Raw genomic sequence first — 27,659 nt, 5'->3', positions numbered from 1 at the left:
TGAAACAGGATTGTTGTATGTATTGTTTCAGCCTCATGACTGTGGAGGAGAAGGAATGGTGTGAAGGCTGCAGTATCTTGCTTCACTGTGTTGTATGCAAATGTCATGTCAGGAAATATCATATTAAAGTCTCTCAGTTCAATATCATTGTATTAGGATGGTGCATAAGTTCATAAAGTTTTTGTTTTGCATATTGTTATTCTACTTACCATGGGTTTATTTATCAACTATCACTTTTTATTTGTAGTTTGCTGTTACTATTTGAGTTTACATATTTTCACTTGGAGATAGTGAGTAGAGTTGTGGATGTTAGAAAATGCAGTACCAAGTGGAGAAATCAGAACATTTGTGATGTATTCTTCTGTATGTGTTCAATAAAGGGGTGACAGCAGTGGATGCCAACAGAAACATTTGTGCCATACATGGAGATAATGCCACTGGACAGAACATGGCTAGAAAATGATTTTCTCGTTTTAAGGAGGATAGTTTTGATGTTAGTGACTCTCCACATTTAGGAAGACCTTTGGGATTTGATGAAGATCATTTATTCACAATGATCAACCTCAGTGGACTCAAGAATTGGCAAATATGATGAACTGTGATCATTCCACCATCATGTGACATTTGCATGCATTAGGGAAGGTTCAATAAACTGGTGTATGGGTACCACATGCCCTAAGTCAAAATCATAAAAATCAACAGGTGGCCATGTGTGCATATCTGCTTGCTCATTGTCAATTGTCTTGTGAACAACACGATCATTCCTACACTGTACCATAATTGGTGATGAGAAATGGTGTCTTTCTGCTAAAATAAGGAAAATAAAGGAATGGCTGAATCCAAACAAAGCAGTAGTTCCCTGTACAAAGACCTGTGAGCATCCACAAAAGATAATGTTACACATCTGGTGGAACAGTAATGGTGTGATGTACTACGAATTACTTCCCCAAAATGTAACCATCACTGCTAACATTTATTGCCAGCAACTGAGACATCTTGCAGATGCAATCCAAGAACAATAACTGGCAAGACAGTATGAAGAGGTGTTACTCCACAATTACACCCACCTCCATTTCATATTCTGCTAGATTGATAAAAGACACTACACAGGAGTTGGGCTGGGAAGTTATTTCACACCCACTTTATTCACCTGATCCTGAACCCTCAGATTTTGACTTTTTCCACTCTTTATCAAACAGTCTTCAAGGAACTTCCTTTCTGAATGAAAATGCACTCTGATCATGGCTCAATGAATTCTTCACCTCAAAACCACTTGATTTCTGGAGTCAGAGAATCATAAAGTTACCCCAGCAATTGTAGACTGTTGTAAATAGTGAAGGAGAATACATTATTGATGAGTACTGGCTCCATTATGTGTATATATTGTTTTTATTATACTTAAGGAAAAATGCTATGAACTGATGTACCAAACTAATACATCAAGAGCTCATTTAGTAATGTCTTATTAAAGCATTCTATGAGGCCATTTGTCTGTGGTTGGTATGCAGTTGTCATCCTGTGGGTGATGTCACAAAATGAAATCATCTCTGACACTAGCCTCGACTTGAAAATTTTTCCGCAATCAGACATCATCACACAGGTTGCTCCATTCTTCAGAATGATGCCTTCTACAAGGAACTGTTACACTCAGCACAGTTGTGATGACAGTGTAGCTGATGAGGTAGTCATTGCAAACTATTATCCATTGATTGTCATTTTTCAACTTCGAGAAACTCCCTAAGCAGTCAATTCCAGTTTGGTCAAATGTTGCAGGTTCAGGCAGGACTGGTACCAGATGTTCCAGAGGTAATTGTGGCACATGATTCCATTGTTGTCATTTCTTATAGTGGCTCATGAATAGGTAGAAACCTAGTCAATGATATTTGCCTCTGATTCTTTCTAGAGTCTTCACAAATCCCATGTTACTGTATGTTGAAGCATCATGGACATACTTCAGAACAGCTGCCCATAGATGAACACAGATGAAGACCAACTATTCCTATCATATTGGATCATAGTTACTCTTACACAATGCTCCATTAATTTGATTTATCTTTTGGTCAGTCCTTTCATCTTCATGGCTTCTACAGGTTCCAGCAATACTGTATCTTCTGTCCATTTAGTGGCAGTGACATCTAATGCAGCAATGACTGTCCTCAAAGGATTGCTTGAAAGACAGTTGGTGTCCTTGAGTTTTCATCTGTTGTATGACACTGTTACTTTGTACTACTGAAACCTCAGTGCCTGTTGTGATGTTCCCCTGCTTTATTTCTTCGTTGACAGTCCTCAGTGTTGACATACTGTGTTGTTATACTGGATCAAAAATGAGGGGTAGAAGTTCAACAATGACTACTGTAAGTGATGTAGCTGAAAGTTGCACAGTTGTGTTTCACAGTTATTTGCTTTTTCTGTTCATAATGCCCCCAATATTACACAGTTAATGTGGCCAGTTCACTATTGGATAACTTTTGGTAAGCCTTCTTAATAGTTTGCAAGCAAACATCAGCATACTGCCACAAAAGTTTACTGTTGAACATCTACATCTACATCTACATCTACATGACTACTCTGCAATTCACATTTAAGTGCTTGGCAGAGGGTTCATCGAACCACAATCATACTATCTCTCTATGCTCTATGAGCAGTAAAAACCTAACCACAGAGTTCACAATCTTTCAGAATAATAAAGTACATGCAACACTAGTGAACAGACACTGTCGTTATTTTAACACATGGCCTATTTGTCTCACACTTATTTCATGGTTAAGTTGATGGACGGTCATGGACTGACTGTCTTGGTACCAAAAATTGGGCCTTTATATATCCCCATAATAATAGGCACTGAAACTATACATTGTTTGATGCTTAAGTTACAGAAATTACAATTAAACATGACTCATTCAGTTAACTGAATATATCAAAAAATTCCTTCTTTTTTAACAGTTTCTTCTACTACATGGGTTAAGCCAAATTATTTGTTTAAATGATGAAATTAACTGATATAGTCATCCAAACAATACTTTTGAGAAACCTGGTAATTACTTTGGAATTAAATAAGGGCTGGCTTTGCTAATATGTTTCTGAATGGAGCCAGATAAATATGTTAAGAATCCTAGTATTTCTTCTTCCAAATGTAATTAGTAGAGAATTTATGTTTGTTATAAGTCAACAATAGAATCTAAGTCACAAAACAATTACTGATTTCACCTCATAAAGAAAGATATTAACCAGGAATAGTCAAAATAAATTAGGAAACTGATGACATACGTAAAACTAAGCACAAAATTAGCCCCTGGTGGAATGTTCTTTAAGACTGACACCAACCTTTCTCTTTTATAAAAATGCAGATTATACACATGTACGTTTCATGCTAATTAGGCTAAAATGAAAAGAAAATGAATTTATGGAGGCAGATGGCAAAACAAGAGAGGGAGTAAAATGAACCATCACACTGTCTTGCCTGTTGGTCCAATGGACTCTCCAGGGTAGTCAGCTGGTAGAGAGAATGGTGGTCTGCCACTGTGGTGAATGGTTTCACAAATAAATATGGATGGAACTTGCTGGTAGCCCAAGCAACTGAAAACTCATCATGGAGCTGGAGATTTGTCTGGAAGCGTAAGCTATTACATTTTAAGCACCTTCCTGAATTTGTACTAGAACTGCTCATATTCCAAAGTCTTTAGCATTGGTATGAAGTTCTGGCTAGGCATTTTCATCACACAGTACTAGAACTGGAGAAGGAGTACATCCATCCTTAAAGGACAAGGAAAGTTTTTTTTGTGCCTCATTCCATGAAAATCTGGCACCATCCTACAGTAGTTCTTGCAAGGACATCTTGGTACTGAAGTCCTTTGTGAATACTGGTAATATGAGCACACACTTAGGAAAAAGAAAAAATGCCAAGTAATCAGAAAATCTACAACTGCTCTTATTTTCTCTGGACTGGGACAGACTCAATCACCATTCACTACATGCCCAATGATTTTTATTTTTTGGGTGACATTGAGGCACTTTTATGTATTTGAGCAGGGATGCGCATTCTGAACACACTTTAGCATGGCTGCCAGGAGTTTTATATGTCCTACAAGTGTGTCTGAAAAAATAAAAGTGTCATCCAGACAGCAAAGAGACATCCATTTAAGGTGCCAAAGCAGGTTGTCCATCATATGTTTAAAGGTGGCTGGAACATTACACAATCCAAATGGCAAAACTTTAAACTCAGAAATCACCAGGAGCTATGAAGGCAATATTTTCTCAATCAGCCTCGTCAACTTAAATTTGTCAGTAGCCTTTGTGCATGTCCATAATTGAGAAATACTTTGCTCCTTTCCAGCAGTCTAGGCTATACGTGACAATGAGTAAACATCTCTCTTTTAACTGACACAGAAATCTGATGTGCCGTCATTCTTTTTCATAAAGATCTCAGAGAGATCACAGACTCTCTGAAGTTTCAACAATGTCATCTTGTAATTCTTTTCCATTTACTCCTGAATTATCCCCTGCTCATCTGGTGTCACACTGTATGGGCACTGGTTGATTGGTGGATGATCCCCTGTGTTGGTATGATGTGTAACTGTGGGCTACCTGTTCTGTCTGTTCCAGTCATGCCAAATCCTGTTGGTAGTTCAATAGTAGCTTCCTCCACTGTGTCGTTTGTAGTGGTAGTGCAGCATGAATCTTCAGCACTGACACTAAGCCTCCCTTCATGGACTGGTATGGATTATGATTGTCACAGGCACGATGACTTCTTGTTTGAGCCTGTGCAGCTTTTTGCAATTGACAAAAGTTTCACAGTTTGTCTAAACATCTCATTGATGATGGTGGAATAACAATGTCTTCAATGGCAAACAACCATGCAGAGCAATCTTTGTTGTGTGTGTTTGTTGCAATAGTGTCATAATCCTGGTGCTCTGATTTTCCACAGTCTATGACTACTTGTGATGTCTGCAAGTTGGCCTGTCTGAAGTCTGATAAAATGACGAATTTGATGGTCTGAGCTTTGTCTTTGATACATGTTTCTATGGGCTGGTCATATTTCCCATTCGTGACTGTAAGCACAATCACTTTTGTATCATAGAATATAGTCTTCTTTAGCTGATGACAACAAGCATCTGACATTACAGGAAAAGAAGTCCCTGAGTCAATACTTTTGAAAAATTTGATACATGGTATAATTTAACAGGGTTAAACATGGAAGGAGTCAGTTAACATGTTGTTGTTGTTGTGGTCTTCAGTCCTGAGACTGGTTTGATGCAGCTCTCCATGCTACTCTATCCTGTGCAAGCTTCTTCATCTCCCAGTATCTACTGCAACCTACATCCTTCTGAATATGCTTAGTGTATTCATCTCTTGGTCTCCCTCTACGATTTTTACCCTCCACACTGCCCTACAATGCTAAATTTGTGATCCCTTGATGCCTCAAAACATGTCCTACCAACCGATCCCTTCTTCTAGTCAAGTTGTGCCACAAACTTCTCTTCTCCCCAATCCTATTCAATACCTCCTCATTAGTTATGTGATCTACCCACCTTATCTTCAGCATTCTTCTGTAGCACCACATTTCGAAAGCTTCTATTCTCTTCTTGTCCAAACTAGTTATCGTCCATGTTTCACTTCCATACATGGCTACACTCCATACAAATACTTTCAGAAACGACTTCCTGACACTTAAATCTATACTCGATGTTAACAAATTCCTCTTCTTGAGAAACGCTTTCCTTGCCATTGCCAGTCTACATTTTATATCCTCTCTACTTCGACCATCATCGGTTATTTTACTCCCTAAATAGCAAAATTCCTTTACTACTTTAAGTGTCTCATTTCCTAATCTAATTCCCTCAGCATCACCCGACTTAATCTGACTACATTCCATTATCCTCGTTTTGCTTTTGTTGATGTTCATCTTATATCCTTCTTTCAAGACACTGTCCATTCCATTCAACTGCTCTTCCAAGTCCTTTGCTGTCTCTGACAGAATTACAATGTCATCGGCGAACCTCAAAGTTTTTACTTCTTCTCCATGAATTTTAATACCTACTCCGAATTTTTCTTTTGTTTCCTTTACTGCTTGCTCAATATACAGATTGAATAACATCGGGGAGAGGCTACAACCCTGTCTTACTCCTTTCCCAACCACTGCTTCCCTTTCATGCCCCTCGACTCTTATAACTGCCATCTGGTTTCTGTACAAACTGTAAATAGCCTTTCGCTCCTTGTATTTTACCCCTGCCACCTTCAGAATTTGAAAGAGAGTATTCCAGTTAACATTGTCAAAAGCTTTCTCTAAGTCTACAAATGCTAGAAATGTAGGTTTGCCTTTTCTTAATCTTTCTTCTAAAATAAGTCGTAAGGTCAGTATTGCCTCACGTGTTCCAACATTTCTACGGAATCCAAACTGATCTTCCCCGAGGTCGGCTTCTACCAGTTTTTCCATTCGTCTGTAAAGAATTCGTGTTAGTATTTTGCAGCTGTGACTTATTAAACTGATAGTTCGGTAATTTTCACATCTGTCAACACCTGCTTTCTTTGGGATTGGAATTATTATATTCTTCTTGAAGTCTGAGGGTATTTCGCCTGTCTCATACATCGTGCTCACCAGATGGTAGAGTTTTGTCATGACTGGCTCTCCCGAGGCCATCAGTAGTTCAAATGGAATGTTGTCTACTCCTGGGGCCTTGTTTCGACTCAGGTCTTTCAGTGCTACTCTTCACGCAGTATCTTATCTCCCCTTTCGTCTTCATCTACATCCTCTTCCAATTCCATAATATTGTCCTCAAGTACATCGCCCTTGTATAAACCCTCTATATACTCCTTCCACCTTTCTGCCTTCCCTTCTTTGCTTAGAACTGGGTTGCCAACTGAGCTCTTGATATTCATACAAGTGGTTCTCTTCTCTCCAAAGGTCTCTTTAATTTTCCTGTAGGCAGTATCTATCTTACCCCTAGTGAGACAAGCCTCAACATCCTTACATTTGTCCTCTAGCCATTCCTGCTTAGCCATTTTGCACTTCCTGTCGATATCATTTTTGAGACGTTTGTATTCCTTTTTGCCTGCTTCATTTACTGCATTTTTGTATTTTCTCCTTTCATCAATTAAATTCAATATTTCTTCTGTTACCCAAGGATTTCTATTAGCCCTCGTCTTTTTACCTACTTGATCCTCTGCTGCCTTCACTACTTCATCCCTCAGAGCTACCCATTCTTCTTCTACTGTATTTCTTTCCCCCATTCCTGTCAATTGTTCCCTTATGCGCTCCCTGAAACTCTCTACAACCTCTGGTTCTTTCAGTTTATCCAGGTCCCATCTCCTTAAATTCCCACCTTTTTGCAGTTTCTTCAGTTTCAATCTGCAGTTCATAACCAATAGATTGTGGTCAGAATCCACATCTGCCCCAGGAAATGTCTTACAATTTAAAACCTGGTTCCTAAATCTCTGTCTTACCATTATATAATCTATCTGATACCTACTAGTATCTCCAGGATTCTTCCAGGTATACAACCTTCTTTTATGATTCTTGAACCAAGTGTTGGCTATGATTAAGTTATGCTCTGTGCAAAATTCTACAAGGCGGCTTCCTCTTTCATTCCTTCCCTCCAATCCATATTCACCTACTATGTTTCCTTCTCTCCCTTTTCCTACTGACGAATTCCAGTCACCCATGACTATTAAATTTTCGTCTCCTTTCACTACCTGAATAATTTCTTTTATCTCGTCATACATTTCATCTATTTCTTCATCATCTGCAGAGGTAGTTGGCATATAAACTTGTACTACTGTAGTAGGCATGGGCTTTGTGTCTATCTTGGCCACAATAATGCGTTCACTATGCTGTTTGTAGTAGCTAACCCGCACTCCTATTTTTTTATTCATTATTAAACCTACTCCTGCATTACCCATATTTGATTTTCTATTTATAACCCTGTAATCACCTGACCAAAAGTCTTGTTCCTCCTGCCACCGAACTTCACTAATTCCCACTATATCTAACTTTAACCTATCCATTTCCCTTTTTAAATTTTCTAACCTACCTGCCCGATTAAGGGATCTGACATTCCACGCTCCGATCCGTAGAACGCCAGTTTTCTTTCTCCTGATAACGACGTCCTCCTGAGTAGTCCCCGCCCGGAGATCCGAATGGGGGACTATTTTACCTCAGGAATATTTTACCCAAGAGGACGCCATCATCATTTAATCATACAGTAGAGCTGCATGTCCTCGGGAAAAATTACGGCTGTAGTTTCCCCTTGCTTTCAGCCGTTTGCAGTACCAGCACAGCAAGGCCGTTTTGGTTAATGTTACAAGGCCAGATCAGTCAATCATCCAGACTGTTGCCCCTGCAACTACTGAAAAGGCTGCTGCCCCTCTTCAGGAACCACATGTTTGTTTGGCCTCTCAACAGATACCCCTCCGTTGTGGTTGCACCTACGGTACGGCCATCTGTATCGCTGAGGCACGCAAGCCTCCCCACCAGCGGCAAGGTCCATGGATCATGGGGGGTCAGTTAACATAGCTTGAAACTAAACAAGCACAATTAAATGATACTCAATCATGGAGCTTACATATACAGTACCTTGAAAGTAATTTAAATAGCCTAGCATTTGCAATGAGGATATTGTACAATGCTACCAGTATATGGACATAAGAAAAGTAGAATATCACAGCTAATTTGAGTCAGTAATAAGGATGGAATTTTATTCTGGGGTAACTCAAACCACATGTGTCAAACATTAAAACTTCAGAAAATCATCATTAGAAACATACATAATGTGTGGCAAAGAAAATCATGTCATCCACTCCTTAAAAATCCAAGTTTATTAAGTGTTCCCTCACTATACATATATGAGGTGATTATCTTTGTACATAGTAACCCTGATTTATTTGTAGTAAATCATTTTCAATATGATTACAACACCAGACATCAAAATAATTTTATTCTATACACCCACCATTTAAAATTTTGTGCTCAAACTCCACTGTATATGGATATGAAAATTTAAAACAAAGTGAAAGGAAGAGAATTGCTCAGCATAAAGTTGGAAACACTGGTAAAAAAACCTTATATGAGAAACTAGTGCAGAAATATTGCTATTTAATAGAAGAATTCATTAATGCCAACCTGAAAATTTGAGCAAGAGGGAGCAAGTACTTAGGACAGTTAATTTTTAAAAGTTTGTTACTTTCTAAGAATAATTATTAATTGCTTAAATAATTAACTATCCAGTACAGTATATTACATTAATAAGATTATAGGAAAAATTGTAATCCAGTTTGTGTGTTATGATGAGTCTCTTGTACATTAAGTCAATGACTTGAAATTGTATGTTATGACACACTCTTTTTCTGCTACATTTCCTTGATTCATTGGCACCACTTGATGAATCCCTTTGTCGTTGTGACATCTTTTACCAAAAGAGCTTAGTATGTGTCTACTGTGACTCCTTTCATCAAGTGTGAGATATTGTCAGCTTCTGTCATGTTAGGATTCCACATTATGGCACAAGGTCAACACATTCTGTATCATTTCCCCACTAGACTGGGCTGTATTCTCCAGTTGCTGCTGTTTGTAAACAAACATTTTCATATGTTTGGTCTCAAATTTGTCCCAGCTACTGAGCTTCTCTTCATTGTTCTCAAACAGCTGCTGGTCTGTGCTGTCCATGTAAAAGGACACATTTGCCAAACACATCAAGTCATTCCACCTGCTGAATCTAGTGACTCAGTTGAATCTTTTCAGCCATTTCATCATCTCTTGATTAGCTTCTTCAGAAAACATTGATGGATGCCTGACATGCAGCTGACTTATTGCTGTCTTGGAATCCATCTGCCTTCTGAATAAGTGGATCTTAGGAACAATGTACTGTTTGTATTCCAAATCCTGTCTGCACAGTCGATGGCTCTTTTGTTGGCAAATTGGGGACATGATGATGCAGATGTTTGAAAGTACCCGGGGACTCCACCAGACAATGTCACATGTAACCACAATCAACTCCACATGCAAAGGCAGAGTCGTGAATGAAGTTGAACACTCAGTACAAAAAGCAAGTTTATTACTGATATCAAGGAACAACAAGTAAAAAGATTGACGTTGATGGAGAGTGCAACTTTTTGTACAAGCATAAAAAGTTCAAGAATGATGTTATTTACACAGACTTGAATATTCCAGTATGTATAAACATTACATACATAACATATTTCAAGAAGCTTCCAGATATGGTAAATTCTAAATAACAGAGAATTGCTGATGTGTAAGTCTGAACTTATGACCTGCAGCTCACCAGCCGGCAATGATAACAACTGTATCACACTGTACACACCATAGCTGGTGACAATATGAATAGAAATATTGAAAATACATGAACACATGACACATACTCATTAACAAAGATATGAGTGTCATTTTGATGGTACCAATAGCCTTTGTAGTCTGGTCCCTTCAACCCCCACAAACCAACCAACCGTCATTTTGAAAGTAAAGAATTTTTACAAATATGTCCTCTGAATTAGTTTTATTGTAGCCAATAATTTACTCTCAGTGTTCAAAAGTTGCACACAGTTCATGTAATGAGCAGTAAGAGTAAACATTGTGTTTTGCAAGTTTAGTTGGTCTTAAAGTGTCAGATGTGATACAGTTCTTGCAGATGAAGTATATTAGAACCCATGACTTTCAATGTAGACTCCTTCCAATCTATAGTGAACATGATATGAGTGTGGTCAATTTTAAGAAGTGATGCCTAATGCCTAAGAATTAGTAAATAGATTCTCAGGGTAGATATCTGCCATTCCAGATTTCATAAAGAAAATGGCTATCTTGCATTAATAACAGATCTCCTAAAGAGTGTCACACAAAAATGTATGAAATTACAGTTTGCATTACCCTGAAAACTGTGCATGGTGACTACCATAAACATTCAGTGAAATTGCAAGACAGAGCTTAAGTGTCATTCTTGATAGATTATGAATATGACAGTGACATATTCAAGGATAAAATTGTCTTGAGAATTGAAGGGTATTGTGCAAGCCTCCAACACAAACTGCTCAAATTTATAGCAATGAGATGCATCCAGCATCCATACATCAAACTGGCCCAGATCTGACTGCCCACCTTACTGGACCCATGGGGCTGCATGCCTGAGACAAATCCTGCACATGTCAGTGAGGGGAAACAACACCATTGATCCAGTTTCCACTCAAAATGTTGCCTTGTCCACCTTCTTGATACAGAACAATGCTGAGCAGTTTGTATTGCTGTTCACAGTGGGCACCAAGAGGCTGAAATGATCATGTTGTGAGGGTTGCTTGCCATCTAGAACAACACAGCCATCACATTTGTTTAAGAAAAGACAGTGTACAGTTCCACTGAATTCTCCTTGGGATGCCTACAAGTTACAGTTTGTGGGTAGCGATTATCAGGTGGTGCTGTTGACTACAGACAACCATTATGTAGCAGATTTATGTACAACGTTTTGTGTCTCATTAGTAGTGGTTGAATTTTTGAATGACATCCCTGTGTTGTACATTAGCTCAGAAGGCAACTTGCTATACTGAAAACACTTGTTACTGTAAAGTGATAATTTGTGGGTGGTCTAAGCTTGAAATGATCCTTGGAGGTATGTTGACAAACTGAACTGTGTGTACTCTCTGTATTGGAGATACAGCACAATCTACTGAACTGCAAATTTATGGGTTTAGTTTTACCTCCATTACACAAATGGTTGCACATACAGTTTCCTTTCATCAAAAGGGTAATGAATGAAAAAAAAATAATAAAAATCACCACAAACTATAAAAGTCATGAAGGTAATATTAAACTAGTTTTTAGCAGATTACTTAAAGAAACACCACAGAGTGGAACTCTTAACAGGTATTGTTCATATCCTGGCAGTAAACATATGAATTCTATGTAAGACAGTATTATATGACAGATTCTGTATGCAGACATACATTACACACCTGACCACTTCAAAGTTTTTCTCTTCATCAAGATCAAGGACTAATTTTATGGTAAATACTTCCCAAATTAAAAGTACCTTCAGGATGGACATATCAAAATGCAGTTGCATGATTTCTAAGACTATGTAAATGGATGATACAGTGTGACAAAGGATGTAGTGTGATATCTGACTATGTGAGAAGCAGATTCAAGTATGTAGAGATTTGTGTTTGTACTGTTTTAATTTGAATGAAAATAAATATATTTGTATAATATAACATCCTTTATTTCCCAAATGACATTAAACTATCTTTTCATTCTCAGAGCACACAGTCTTTCATGTCTGGCTTCACTTGTACCTGATAAACATATATTTTGTTTCATGATGTATGTATTTAAAACACTGACAATTTACTTCAACACATTCAGAGAATTTTACAATTTACTTGAATTTTTCGTGTTACAATACCTATATTGTAAAAGACCATAATGTGATGCACAATGTTTTGCAGACTGGCATTGAATGATTGAGATTACTTGCTTTTTTTCCATGAGAACAACATAATTTAAGTATGCAACTGTGTTATTTCTTATAAATAATAAATATCTGTACTCACTAGAGCATCTGACTTCAACCTCTGCTATAGCTTGGGAATTTGAAAATGACAAACTGCATTTTGGTTGGAATCCTGATGAAAACTATAGGTCTTGCTATAAATACTCACTAAAATATTTCACAAATGGGAGGAGAGATTTCATGTTTAAAAATTGTTATGTGTAGTAAAATGAGATGTAAAAGAAAATAGAGTTTGGGACAGGAATAGCAAAGGTCATATTTACTCTTTTACATACATTGGTAGTGATAAATGAGAACATCATAATGGAATGAAGATATTATGATGTTTTATTTAATTGTTTATTCAGCCTTGGATCACTATTTAGTTTGATGTTGGGTGCATCAGTGTACATTTACAATTTCACCTGTAGTGAAATTATAATTGAAGCATATATTGTATCAGTTCCAGTACAGTGCAAATTACTATTTGAGCACATATATTGTTATTTTGCAGTAGACTTACACGTATTAATTTAATTTACTGTGTGCAGGCAACCAGTTTCAGTTTCTTCTACAGTGGGTGAGACATATGAAACCTTTTTAACTTTTTTTCCACAGTGTATATTGCACAGTTCTCAAGTTACTGCTTTAGTGCTGCCAAATCTTTCAAATTCTTTTTGACTGGTCTGTGTCATTTCAAGATGGTGGCATGTATACAAGTTGTTGAAAATTGCTCCATAAACTACAAGTTTTTATCATCAGTGAAGTGTCATTCGTGTGGTGAAAAAGTGAAAACAGGTGTTAGAACATGTCCAGCAAAACACATATGGTATCATTCAAGCTGCTTTGTCACAATAATATATTTTTGTGGTCTCAAAGCATTCTTTAACACTGTACAAATAAACTGTTTCTAAGTACTCTCTTAGTTTTGTTCTGAAAACTGGTAATACTTTTAAACAAAACAAAAAATTAAAAAATTAAAAAAAAACATGCCAAATTTAAACAGATGCAAAATCTCTAAGATTTGTAATCTTTTACAGAAGCTCAAAATTTTGCACGGACTTCAGTGCAAGATGCTTATAATAGTTTCCACGATGAAACTTTGTCTCAAAAGCTGGCAGAAAATCCAGAGAGATGGAGACGCTATCAAAGACACTGCTTCCAAAGCAGATTACTGAAAATAGCCTTCTGAAATGCTTTCACAAAAGAAGATGAAGTAAATATTCCAGAATACGAATCAAAAACCACTACCAACCTGAGTAATGTAGAAATAGATATCTTCAGAGTGTTGAAGCAAGTTAAATGACTTAATAGAAGTAATTCTTCTGTTCCAGACTGTATACTAGTTAGTTTCCTCTCAGAGTATGTTGATGCTATAGTAATTGATGGAAAGTCATCAAGTAAAACAGAAGTGATTTCTGGTATTCCCAAGGTAGTGTTACAGGCCCTTTGCTGTTCCTTATCTATATAATTGATTTGGGAAGCCATCTGAGCAGCCGTCTTAGCTTGTTTGCAGATGACGCTGTTGTTTGTCTACTAGTAAAGTCATCAGAAGATCAAAACTGATTGCAAGACAATTTAGAAAAGACATCTGTGTGGTGCAAAAATTGGCAGTTGACCCTAAATAATGAAAAGTGTGAGGTCATCCACATGAGTGCTAAAAGGAATCCATTACATGATAAATCAATCAAATATAAAAGTCATAAATTCAACTAAATACCTAGGAATTACAATTATGAACCACTTAAATTGGGGGAACACATGGAAAATGTTGTGGGGAAGGCTAACCAAAGACTGCATTTTATTGGCAGGACACTTAGAAAATGTGACAGATCTACTAAGGAGACCACCTACACTATGCTTATCCATCCTCTTTTAAAATATTGCTGCATTGTGTGTGAACTTTACCAGGTAGGATTGATAAAGTACATCAAAAAAGTTCAAAGAAGGGCAGCATGTTTTGTATTATCTTGAAATAGGGGAGAGAGTGTCACTGAAAAGATACAGAATTTGGGATGGACACTATTAAAACATACATGTTTCTTGTTGCAGAGGAATGTTCTCACAAAATTCAGTTAACAACTTCCTCTTCTGAACGAAAAAATATTTTGTTGACACCAACCTACATAGGGAGAAATGATTACCATGATAAAACAAGGGAAATCAGAGTTTGTACAAAAATGGTTCAAATGGCTCTGAGCACTATGGGACTTAACTTCTGAGGTCATCAGTCCCCTAGAACTTAGGACTACTTGAACCTAACTAACCTAAGGACATCACACACATCCATGACCGAGGCAGGATTCGAACCTGCGACCGTAGCGGTCGCGCAGTTCCAACTGTAGCGCCTAGAACCGCTCAGCCACCCCGGCCGGCTCAGAGTTCGTACAGAAAGATATAGGTGTTCGTTCTTTCTGCACGCTATACGAGATTGGAATAATAGAGTATTGTGAAGGTCGTTCAGTGAATACTCTGCCAGGCACTTAAATGTGATTTACAGAGTATCCATGTAGATGTAGATGTAGACACTTGATTGGTGATCTGTTGTATAATAAGCACCCTGCTTTAGCAAGGTCTTTATTGATCAGTTGTAGTTGGCTACTGTTGACCTGAAGTCATCTTTTACTCTTGTGCTGTAATTATGTAGTTCTCTGCTTAGCATTGGTGTACAATGTAAGTTGAGATACATGATAGTTTTTAATATATACATAGAGGGTACAGACATAATTTTATATTCTTTGAATTTGGTTTTTACAAGACTCTCTTGGTGATAGCTTTCCAATACATCTGATCCTTTTTTCTGTACATTGTCAATTCAGGGAACTTGTAACTGTTAGCTTCTTTTACCAGTGCTCTCCTAAGTGTTATATTTTGTTTCTCTTCATTTGTTGTTCTCTCTACAAGTATTTCCATGTGGGTTGTTTTCTTTTCATTTACAAATATATTGTTTTCACTGTAGTATTAAAATTCCCTTTCTGCATCGCTGATAGTTCTTGTTTCTAAATCAGTTATTGAGCTGCTACTTACAATTACAGATGTATCATCTGCATAAATGGTTACATTTTCTTTTACTGACACTACCTTGTCATTTACATACAATATAAACATTAGTGAACCAAGTATTTAGTCTTGTGCTACCCCATACTTACCGCCTGAAAATCAGAGAAAAAGGCCTGCATCTTATTGTTTACACTGTATCTTAACTCTATGCCTTGTTCTCTATTTTCTATGGATGTTTTTAATAGATTGGCTGCATTACCCCTGATATCATATCTATGCAGTTTATCTAACAGAGTAGTATGGCATACACAGTCTAAGACTTAGGAGAGATTAAGAAATACGCTTAAACTTTCGTTTGTTCTTCTAAAGCTCTGATTATTTGTGTCATGAAACTTGCCACAACCGTTTTTGTAGACTTCCCTTCCCTAAATCCTTGTTGTACTTCATCCAGGATTTTTGTTTAATTATGAAATTTGTAACTTTGTTTTTAATAGCTATTTTTACAATTTTTGATAAGGTGAATGTGACTGTTATAGGTCTGTAGTTTCCAGGATCCCCCTTATTGCCATCTTTATAAATTGGCACCACATTACTCTTTTTTAGACATGTGGGGAACAGTCCTTTCTCCATTACCAAGTTTAATAGAAATGTCAAAGACTTAGCTAGATACCTGTGAGTAGCGTTTGATTACTTTTACAGATATTCTATCTATGCCCTCTGTGTCTTTCATTTTCAGTGATCTGATTACATCTGTAACCTCTGTTTCATGTGTTGGAAATAGGAATAGACATTCTGTTATTTCTGGTGAAGCTATACTCATTTTAGTCAGTATTTCATTTTGTTTCATTAGCTTCTGCACTATATTTATATAATAGTGATTTAAAGTGGAACACACTTCACTTGGGTCAGTTAGTTCTTTCCCTTGTACTGTAAATACTATGTTCCCACTTTCTGTCCTATTTGATTCATTCCTATTTCTATTTATGTGTGACCAGACTGTCTTAGAAATATTTGATGAAGTTTCTATTTGATGTTTATAATTGCATAATTTTGCTTGCCTTATCATCGTACTGTATTCTCCCTTCTTTTGTCTGTACATTTCTCAGTCTGCTTGACTATTACATTTCCTACATCTTTCACATGAATCCTTTAAATATTCTCTATCATTCTTGATGCATCTGATGATCCATTTCTTCCCATGTCTACCATTTGTGTTTCTGTTGACCTTTGGACTACCTATATTTATGTGGTGACTTAAGATTGAGATGAAAGTGTTCCAGCTTTCTTCCACATCACAGCCTTCCAGTCTTCTGATCTTAGTAAAATTTCTAATGTTTTGTGATTTCTAGTATTTGTCAGCCTACACTCTTCAACTATGTTTCCAGTTTCTGTTTTCTTATTCTGTAGTTCAATTAACTGACTAGGCTGATCTAAAATGACTGTATTAATTATGTGTATTTTCAGTTTATTTAAAGGTACATTTCTAAAAACATTGTGTATTATTGTGTCTAATGATTCAATGCTCCTTGTTGGGCTATTTATATGCAGCTTCATATTATGAGTATTGACATCATGAAAGAATTTTGTATAGCTACTCTGCTTCAATGTATTTATATTTAAGTCACCAGCTTCTATTAGTTATGGGAAGTCTTTAATAGTTTTGTCAAGTAGTACTTAAAGTTCCATTACGAAATATTTTATTCTGGAGCTTGGAGAGTGATATGTACCTGTATATAGACATCTGATTTTCAGAAAATTTGTTTTAATTGCTTGTGCTTCAAAACTCATTTCTCTACAGTTTGTAACTGGCCATGGAACACTTTTACTTATATTGCTATCCACATGCAATGCTACCCTACCACTTTTATGTTCTGTTCTGCAAAAATATGACCCTCTACCATATCCCTGTAAATTGTCCATATTTATTTCATTTTCAGTCAGTCCATATTCAGCCCTTATGAAAATATTTGGTACCTCGGAGGAGAGGGGGAAGTAAAACTTTTGTTTCATCTGCTTTTTTGAAGCATACTGAACATTTTGATGAAATATTTGGAACTCAAAATTAGTTTCACTTTCTTTTGTATGTTCTGTTTTGTTTTCTCTTTTACTTGTCATACAGCTTACTCCCTTTAAACTTAAATCCTCTTGGTGCCTGTTTGTCAAAGAAGAGTATATTTCCAAAGAATATTTGTCATTCTCCAGAATAAAAAATGCTTCATCACAATATTTTTGGACCATATAGTGTTATTCATTACTTTATCTCTAAGCTCAAAGTCTACATTGACTTTGAAACTGTTATTTAGACCATTTGTTTAAAGTTTTTCAGTGGTAATGTTGTATGGTTTGGCTTTCAGTACACCTAGCTAGTCAAAGGAATTGTGTACCAGTTGGTTGTCTTTGTTGCACATTTCCATGCAGGAATGAAACTGCTGGACCTTAAAATTACAACACCAGGAAGGATAACAAATAACAAAAATTTACTTACTGTGCATATAAAGTACAGTACAAAGAATACATTGTAGGTGTTTTGGAGGTGCATAGACTGCAAAATTTAGCACACAGATTTTTATATAGGTAGTCTATAGAAAGCTAAGTAGGTCACAAGGTAAAGAGCCATTAAATGAATACAAAATGACTTTATTGATCCAAACTGATGCCATTCACCATCTACTACCATCAGATAATCTGTCAAGAATAGAACATTACCCATAATGGAAGGAAAGGATAGATTGCTACGCACTGTAAAGATGACACATTAAGTTGCAGACAGGTACCATTAAAAGATGTTCACACACAAGCTTCCAGCCACAATTTTCATCATAAAAAGAAAGGAGCACACACCACTGATTCATTCAAGCAAGCACACCTCACACATGCAATTGCCAACTCTGGCAGCTCAGATCAGAATGCACCAACAAACTGTGGCCAAGAAACAGCTGGACCACCCTGTTGCTGAGCAAGCTGCCCAACACAACATTCTTCTTTTCAGTGATTGCTTCATGACCTGAACCATCTGAATCCATCCCACTAACATCAGCTTTTCTGAACTGCATAGATGGGAATTCTCCCTGCAATATACCCTACATTTCTGCAACTCTCCAGGCACCAATCTTCATTAGTCATTGTCCTTACCCATCTACCCTCTACCCAGTTCTGATTCAGACACTACACAGCTCTCTATTCCACCAACACACCCAGCTTCTTACTTCTCTCCTTTTCTGTCACCCCCCTATCTCCCACACCCTCTGCCAAACCTCCTGACTGCACATAGCTTCCCTACACTCCATCTCATCCCTGCACACTCCCAGTAGCATTTTACTATCATCCCTACCCTGCTATCACTTCCCTTTCCCACCCCAGCCTCCTACTTATTCCCACCTGGTTGCCCCTCCCATAATGCACTGCTGTTCGCAGTCTGGCTCCAGCTGCCAGAAATTGTGTGCGTGAGCTGCATTTGCGTGAGTGTATGTTGTCTATTGTTGACAGATGTCTTGTAGGCTGAAAGCTAAATTTCCGACCATCTTTTTGTTGTGCCTTTCTGTGACTCAGCATCTCCAGCATGGTGAGCAGCAACTATCCTTTTCGTAATAGTGGTGGAGTCAGGAAGTCATTATTGCAAGTATCTATAAGTCAACTTACGAATTTGTCATCTAGGGTACAGTTTCACTTGTTGCATCATACAGTTGAAAATGTAAGAGGTGACATCGTGAAAATGATGCCTGTGTACAAACACAGATCAGGCGAACTGAAGAATTATAACCTGGATGTTTTAGAACTGTGTCCCTCAGAAATTTTAAATGGAAAAATAAGTATTAACAAGGCTAGCTGAGCATATAAAATTCACAAAGAAACCCTGATAAACAGCATTTGTCATCATGATGGTATAACACAACCTATTCAGCAAGTTTTAGTGCTGAAGCCAGTTTTTAGTGGTAAAGAAAAATAGTGTGTGTTTCTTCAGGATTTCATAAACTGAATTTGTGGTCACATTTTTTACCTTAAACATTTTTTATATGTTACTCTAGAATTCATTTTAAAATTTAATTAGTATGCCAGGTTTATTTTTCAATTATAGATGAGAATACTTAGAGGCTCCCTAGAGTCATAAACAAACTATAGTTGTCACTTAACAGATAATTGCTCAACAGAGTCATACTTGAGTAGCTCAGATGGCAGAGCACTGGCCTGTGAAAGACAAGAGTTTGAATCTTGGTTTGGCAAAAAGTTTTAATCTGCCAGGAGGTTACGTAACAATGCACACTCTGTTGTAGAGTGAAAATTTCGTTGTGGAGGCAAGAGAGTGTTTCTACATTCAGTATATAAGACTACAGCTTGGTGCAAAGCTTAGTAAAGGGTACTACATATCAATAACATCCATTACTGGTCATATTGTAAATCTTATAGCATGTAGTATGTGCCTCAAAAGTCAATGAATCATAGTTGAAGCAGTGTTACATAAAAACAAATAGTTTTAAATATTAAAACACGAAACTGTTGACTGAAATATTACAAAGATTCAGTCAGCAGTGAAGAAAGTGGTAGTATTTCTCTTATCAGTATCTGAAATTTATCAATGAAAAAAGAATTTCTGCAAATTGTTTGTCCTACTTAAACTCTAATACTATCAAATTGTGGAATCCATGTCACATTTGACTAGCACAGAAGATCAGCAACTCTACATAAAGAATGGCAGTGTAGTTGGTAACAGGTTTAACTTGAAGGGAAGTCACAGAATTATTAGTAAAGATAAATTAGCAGTAGTGAAATAATGAAGTTTCCCTAAGGAAATTCCAAGAGCTAATGTGATCTCATTGTCTTTCTTGTTGCAGTAAACTGATATAAAATTTTTGTGTTTAAAAAGTTGTCAGAATTACAGTTAGTTTCATAAATGGCTAGCGGCAGAGATTATTTCCTAACACTGAGAAGTTCATTTCGTTTTAGTCTTTCTTGATGTGCTCCAGCTGGAGAGACATGTCATCAGATGTGATCTTACAAATCTAGTACACATGTTTGGAATTGGATAACATGTGCTGAAAAATAATTGTGAAGGATTTAACCAGCTTTGAGACAAGAGGCCTTTACAAACAGATACCATGGAGAGTAAGAGTACACTCTTCCAAGTTTTTATATGCTGGTTGTGTGGAGTTTATACCTTAGCCTTCTTTGCCCTGAAGTGTTTTTAGTATCATGAAGTACTGTCACTGAATCCGTAGTTCACAGTTTTTGATAACAGTATGTCTGTGATGACGTGCATCTAGATTAGAACAAAAAAATCAGCTTTTGTTGTAAGCATGGACAATAAAAATATTTTTCATTCTGAAGCATATACAGATAAGGTACATATTTTTGGTTTCTGCAGTGGCAGTACCACTGCTGTCACATTAAGAATGCCCTTGGAGTTTTCCCACATGTCAAATTTTGGACCGTCATATTTTACAATGTTGTTTCAAAGTGGTGGAATACCCAGCACACACATTTCATCTGAACATGGAATTGAATAATTTGTGCAGAAAGAGCAACAGATTATTAAGAAGATTCATTGTAGTTTTTACAGCTAGTTTCTGAATGTCTCACTGTCCCATAAATGTGTGTATTACAGACATTACATGCTGAATGTTTGTGTGCATTTCATTATGTGCAACATCTTTATATCAGAGACAGCACTGCATTAATGAATTTTTGTGTTTGGCCCAATATCAGTTGTGACATGCTTGATCCAATACTGCTTGTTGACAAATGCACATTTACATGTTACAAGATCAGTAACATATTTAATAAATGTTGCAGGAAAGTTATTGTAGAATGTAAATACTTTAGGGTTAAAGGAAACCACTCACGGAAAAGCAGAGCCTCCACTCAACAGTTTCCCCTTCCTTCATCCTGTCAGCCCCTCCAGTTCACGTCCCCATGTTACTTTATGTGTGTGTTGTTTCCCTCCAGCTGCTACAATCATTGCAGCCCATATACCTGCCAATGCTCTCTCCTGCATTCCTAGCCAGCAAACCAGCCACCTCCTCCAAGCCACTAGCCACCCACCCCCAGTCCCTCCCCCTGCCTCCCTCTCCATCTACCCATTTCATCTGACACTATTCCCACCACACCCAGTCTCCTATCAAAAAATAGCTTGGCACTGTTAATAATGATGAATCTGAAAGTTTGTAAGTTGTAATTTTCCAACACTTCTGCTTTTCAGCGAGTGTTCTACTTTAATCCTAAAAGATTCTAAAGTATTAACATATTTAACAAGCACGAAGAGCTGCAGGTGAACTTTGTTAAGTGGAAACAGATTTTCAAGTTACAGAGATTACCAAGGTGTGTTGCAGCATAATGTTTGATATGTTTATAAGTCCTATTATTTCAAATGAACAAATTTCAAGTCGCAATTATTAACAACTTTTGAGAAATCTTAACTGAAGAGATGAGTATTTTCAGATGAACACATATTGCACAATGTATCTCCAGAAAGTTGAAAATGTGTAGAGTAAAAGAAAAAGAAATAACCTATGTACCATGCAATAGAAAAATACAAAAAGGTGACAACAACATAGTTCTTGATTATTTTTAAAATTTTTATTTGGGGTTGATTCAATTCTGAACTATTCTGTCCTACATGAATGTATATTTTGCAATGACTACTTTTTCCATAGTATCTCAAACTTCTTGAATAACTGACAACATTTTCTCTTTTTTTAGCATAACAAATGACTGCAAATATGCTGTGTGTAAGTGCTTAGCCCATATGTCTGATTACTGTTCCAGGGCACTGCCAAAGAGAATTGCTTGGTTGAAATATCTTTCACAGTTTTATTACTGCAATGAGCTGTTGGCATCCCTATTCTGGAAACATGTGGACCACATAAGTAAGTAATTCCCCTGCATATAAAAGATGCGTTAGTTTTGAGATTACATAAAATATTAAATCCATTTAACACTTACGCCAACAGGTTGCCCAAACAATCCTGATTTGCCTTGTCTACATAATGGTGAAGAAGTACTCGATCAATATGGATTTAATCCAAATAATACTATGACTGACATTATTGTCCTCTTTGCATTCTTTGTACTTTTGAGTATGATTGGATTTATACAAATATGGAGGAGAAGCAGGAAGTATTCCATCTACTAAGTTGTATGCTCAACTATCACATAATACCATATTCATGTTTTTGTACATAACATTAAGTCCAAAGGTTTACTGAGTAAAACAGAGTGTCTCATAATTAATGATGTAAACACATACAGTTGAAAGTACACAATACTAAAAGCAAAAAAGTCTCACTAAACATGGGGTCGAAAATGCAAACGTTAAAAGCTATGAGCTGTTTTTCATCTTCGAAACTGTGAAATAAATCTCTTCTACTGCAAGTTCTTTGCTTTCTATATTTTGGGAAGTGGTAGTATGGACCAAAATAAGAGACAAATGTCCAGAAAACATGTTCTCTAAAACTCGTACCTTAAAAGTTACAAGCACTTGATCATTAGAAGGGTTGTGTTTCAAAGTAGCAAAGATGAACAAGTGCTCATAGCTCTTAAGGAATGTATTTAGAGCACATGTTTACTGGACTTCTTTTTCATGTTTTGGTCCATACTACCAGTTCCCAAAATACAGAAAGCAAAGAACTTGCAGTAGAAGAGATTTGTTTCACAGTATTGAAGATGAAAAATTGTTCGTAGCATTTTCAACCCTACATTTACTGAGACCTTTTTGTTTCTAGTATTGTGTACTTTCAAATGTATGTGTTTAAACCATTAATTATGATAACCTCTGTATAAAAAAACATGTGGTTATTAAAATCCTCAATTTCATTTAGTTGTAAATCATTTCTTTTCTCATTTTATAGCTTGCACATTGATACTACTTGTTGTTATTTTACTCTCTTCATCAGAAATGATCAGTTTTGGGAGACTATTTGTGCCTATGTGAAATACATATTTTATAAATATAAATATAAATTTGTCTTCTTTTTGTGATGTGTAAATTAGTTGTAAAATGGAAATGGAAATGGAACAACTAATTTTAAATTTTAGATCTGACCTGGTTCTAGCACATGAAAGTGTAATAATAGAAAATTCACATTATTGCAAGCATATCATAAAAAGAGCAGACAGCTATATTAAGGCTAAATCACATAAAAAGCTGAAGTGGTGATTTGGAGACCATTAACAAACACATGGAACAATGCAGCTAGATTGGGTGCACTCAGATTATTGTGGCATAAAAGAGCAAGACAAGAATAGATCTTAGAATATGTAAGAAAATCAAATAGGTACACTTGCTGAGTAATAGTCAAGGAAAGGCAAATGTTCAAACATCTTCTTAGATTTTCTGGATAATGAATAACAAGAAATCAGTATTTTTAAGCCAAGTATAAGGCTCAGTAGTTTTGTGTGTTGATAAGAGAGAGAGATCACATTTTTTGTCATTACTACTGTTGCAACCTTTAGTACATCATTGAGTGTAAAAGGAACAACGTTGCAAATATTCTTTACATACATATGAAGGTGAAGTCAGAGCAATCTGGCAATTTTTACATGAAGACCTCTGTAAAATGAGAGTGCAAAAGTGTCAAATTGCATTAAGGGTATTTTATTGCATTGTATTATTATTAAACACAACCAAATTATATAATTTGCTCATGTTACGAATTTCTTTTGTAAACCTGTTTATACTCAGTATCACAGTATCTTGCACACTGAATTTTGCAAATAGACTGAACATGTGATGCCAAGAAGCTCACCCCTGGAATATCTGTATATACAAGTATTGTAAAAATGAGAGTGCAAAAGTGGCAGACTGCATCAAGTATTGCAACAGGTATCACACTTAACAAAAGAAAATTATGTAAAATAGTCACGTGTAGAATTTTCTCTGTTGTAAATTATGTTTGTGCAAATATCATAAAAATGAGCATAGCAAATAATATTTGATGTAACGATGTTTAAATTAATGAAAATTTGTCCAACATATAGGTTATAATATATGTACCTTCGAGATTTCAGTAAGTAAATAAAATAAAATAAAACATCATTCAAAGGATTACTAAGGAGAGAGAAGAGTTGAAGGGGTCAGTGGAAGAAAGTGCTAATCCACATTAGCCTACTTTAAGTTACTGCATAGTATAAGTGCAGTTAAATTCAAAGGGAAAAACATAAGTACAATTAGACCAAACAATTTATGTGGCAGTACCTACTGAACTACTTGTTACCTGGATGTCATCCAACCATATACATAACTAATTACATGATAAGACTATTTATTACTGAGTGGTTAGCAGTTTCTTTCACCATACCCTAAACTTCAAATATGGGCATAACTACTGTGGCAATAAACACAGTAATGGTTGGTTGTGAATATTCTGGGTAAGATGATACTTGCATGGTGTACCGATTAGCTACAGATGGTGGTAAGAATGTAATTAAAATTAATAACCTTGTATTTTTCTTCCGATAACTTTTGAAGCTTGTTGCAGACTACAATAGAATTGTAATGGAAAGTCACACCGCTGTCACTTGACTTTTGATTGTTGAGCTGACAATGATTTATCTTTGCTGCATTTAAAGAAAGATAAGCCTGAAAGTTTTAGCATGTAGGATCTCCTCTGAGCACTTAGTAAATGATGGCCACAGTTTTTCAGTAATAATAACATTAAGATTTAACTAAACAATGCTTCTTCGTTAGACCAGACTCAAACGAACACTGAAAAGGACAGTATGGAAGTCAAAACCTGAACTTGAATGATGGTGGGTGCATCTCCTACATCATTTATGTATTTAAACAATTAAGATATTTCATAACATTGTTTCAATTCATAGCTCATTAGGTTTGTAATTAAAAGATATCTTGTTAAAAAGTTTTGAGTACAACATTATGTTTTGCAAAACAACAAAAATTTGACATAAGCAAAATTTTGGGGAAAGTTCTATATAAAAATATGTGATAAATGTAGGTTTTAAACAATTTAGTTCAAATTACACTAAATTTTGTACTAATTACACTATTGTTTCAACTGCTATCATTTTCACCAGATCCACATGTAAGATTCGAACATTTTAGTTTAGTTAGTTTCTTATTACAGTATGAAATACTATATAACAGAATTAGTATTAAGCAGTATATTTTCTAATGTAATAAAAAAATAAACGTTATTATTATGGGGCTGCTTCTCCAGCTGAATGGTTAAAATGTTTGAGAGATCAAAAACTAGACTGAAAATGATTTTGGCAGTGATATTTTTAATGTGTATTTCATTCTTTGATTAAAAATGAAAGAATTTAATTTATAGTGTTTTAGAAGAAAACAAGGCTTTCTAGCTAGTAAGCTAAAAGAAATACAAAAAGGGAGCACATCTTGTAAACTGGCATGGAAAAATCAATGGGAAATCTCTTCAAGAGAATTGTTTGGTGGATGAAATATGCAGTGCAATTGTTGGTGAGATTAGATTAGATTAGAGTAGATTAATTATTCATTCCATAGACCCACTGGGCATGGAACATGTCACATAAACACATTACAAAAATGTAATTATAAAAACTGGAGTTTCATTAATTTTAAAGATCCTCAGTCAATAAACAGTGAAATTATGTACATTAATTAAAATTAAACTTCTAGTATTTACAGGTTTAATACTAACATCTGCTTTCATTAAATCCATCGTTCACACAGTAGCTAGTTACTAGGCTATTACTACCAAGTATTGTCAAAAATTAAAGTAAATATTCATTTCAATGATCCTCAGTTAAGAACAGTCAAATTAGGTATAAGATTTTAAATGAAACTTCCACTATTTACAGACTTAAGACGTAAATCTGCTTTACATACATCCATCATTCACACAGTGGGTAGTTACTTGGCTATTGCCCACCCGGTTGGCCGTGCGGTCTAACGCACTGCTTTCTGGGCAGGAAGGAATGCTGGTCCCTGGCACGAATCCACCTGGCAGATTTGTGTCGAGGTCCAGTGAACCAGCCAGTCTGTGGATGGTTTTTAGGCGGTTTTCCATGTGCCTCAGCTACACTATGTTGGTGATTGCTGCGCGAACAAGTTCTCCATGTACGCGTACACCACCATTACTCTACCACGCAAACATAGGGGTTACACTCGCCTGGTGTGAGTCGTTCCCTGGGGGTCCACCGGGGGCCGAACCACACAACAACCCTGGGTTCGGTGTGGGGCGGCGGAAGTTTGGTGTGGGGCGGCGGAGGGGTGAAGTGGACTGCGATAGTCATCGTGGGGTTGTGGACCACTGTGGTTGCGGTGGGGACGGAGCCTCTCCATCGTTTCTACATCCCCGGTTAATATAACATAACATAACATACTTGGCTGTTACAACCACAAATTGTCAAAAATTGAAGTATAATAAATTTTCATTAAAGTGGTCTACTGCACTTGTTGAGAAATCCATGGCTGGAATAGAAGGAATTGCCCACCAAAAATTCTTTTAAATTATGTTTAAATTGTACCTTGTCTGAAACTGAACTCTTAACAGCTGCTGGTAACTTATTGAAAATATGCGTTGCTGAATACTGGACTCCTTTCTGGGCAAGAGTAAGTGATTTTAAATCTTTATATATATTTTCTTATTCCTAGTATTGATACTGTGTACTAAGCAGTTAGTTGGAAAAAGAAATGTATTATTTACAACAAACTTCATTAAGGAATACATATACTGGAAGCTGTGGTTAGTATGCCCAATTCTTTGAATAGGTTTCAACATGATGTTCTTGGATTTAAGCTACACATTACTCTTATTATACGCTTCTGTACTCTAAAAATTTTTTCTCGTTTTGTGGAGTTACCCCAGTATATGACACCATATGACATAATGGAGTGAAAATAAGCAAAATATGCCAATTTTTTTTTCATATTTATATCTCCTATGTCTGACATCATTCACATTGCAAAGACAGACTTGTTTAGGTGCTTTCGCAGTTCATTAGTATGTCACTCCCAACTGAATTTATTATCAAGTTGTAATCCCAAGAATTTTACACTTTCAGCTTCTCCTATTTCCATGTAATGATATTTTATACACACACTAGAAGGAAATCTCTTGGAAGTTCTTAACTGCATATAGTGGGTCTTTTCAAAGTTTAATGACAGTGAACTGGCTATGAACCACTTATTAATGTCAGTAAAAATTTGATTATCTGCCCTTTGTAAATTTATATTTGATG

General features: G+C 36.3%; 1 protein-coding gene across 1 annotated transcript in view; it reads left to right on the top strand.

The window, feature by feature from the left end:
- Positions 1-23,271, top strand: part of LOC126187660 (protein scarlet-like) — a 130,126-nt gene extending 106,855 nt beyond the window's left edge. Inside the window, exons 14-15 of the mRNA XM_049928877.1 lie at positions 22,245-22,345; positions 22,430-23,271. Of these exons, the coding sequence (XP_049784834.1) occupies positions 22,245-22,345; positions 22,430-22,611 (283 nt within the window). The 3' untranslated portion in view covers positions 22,612-23,271. The remainder of the gene's footprint in view (positions 1-22,244; positions 22,346-22,429) is intronic.
- Positions 23,272-27,659: the final 4,388 nt, after the last annotated feature.

The sequence above is a fragment of the Schistocerca cancellata genome, chromosome 5 (genome assembly GCF_023864275.1).
Source record: "Schistocerca cancellata isolate TAMUIC-IGC-003103 chromosome 5, iqSchCanc2.1, whole genome shotgun sequence".
In the NCBI taxonomy this organism is placed as follows: domain Eukaryota; kingdom Metazoa; phylum Arthropoda; class Insecta; order Orthoptera; family Acrididae; genus Schistocerca; species Schistocerca cancellata.
Note: the sequence above shows the minus strand (reverse complement) of the source record. Positions and strands in the feature narration are given on the sequence as shown.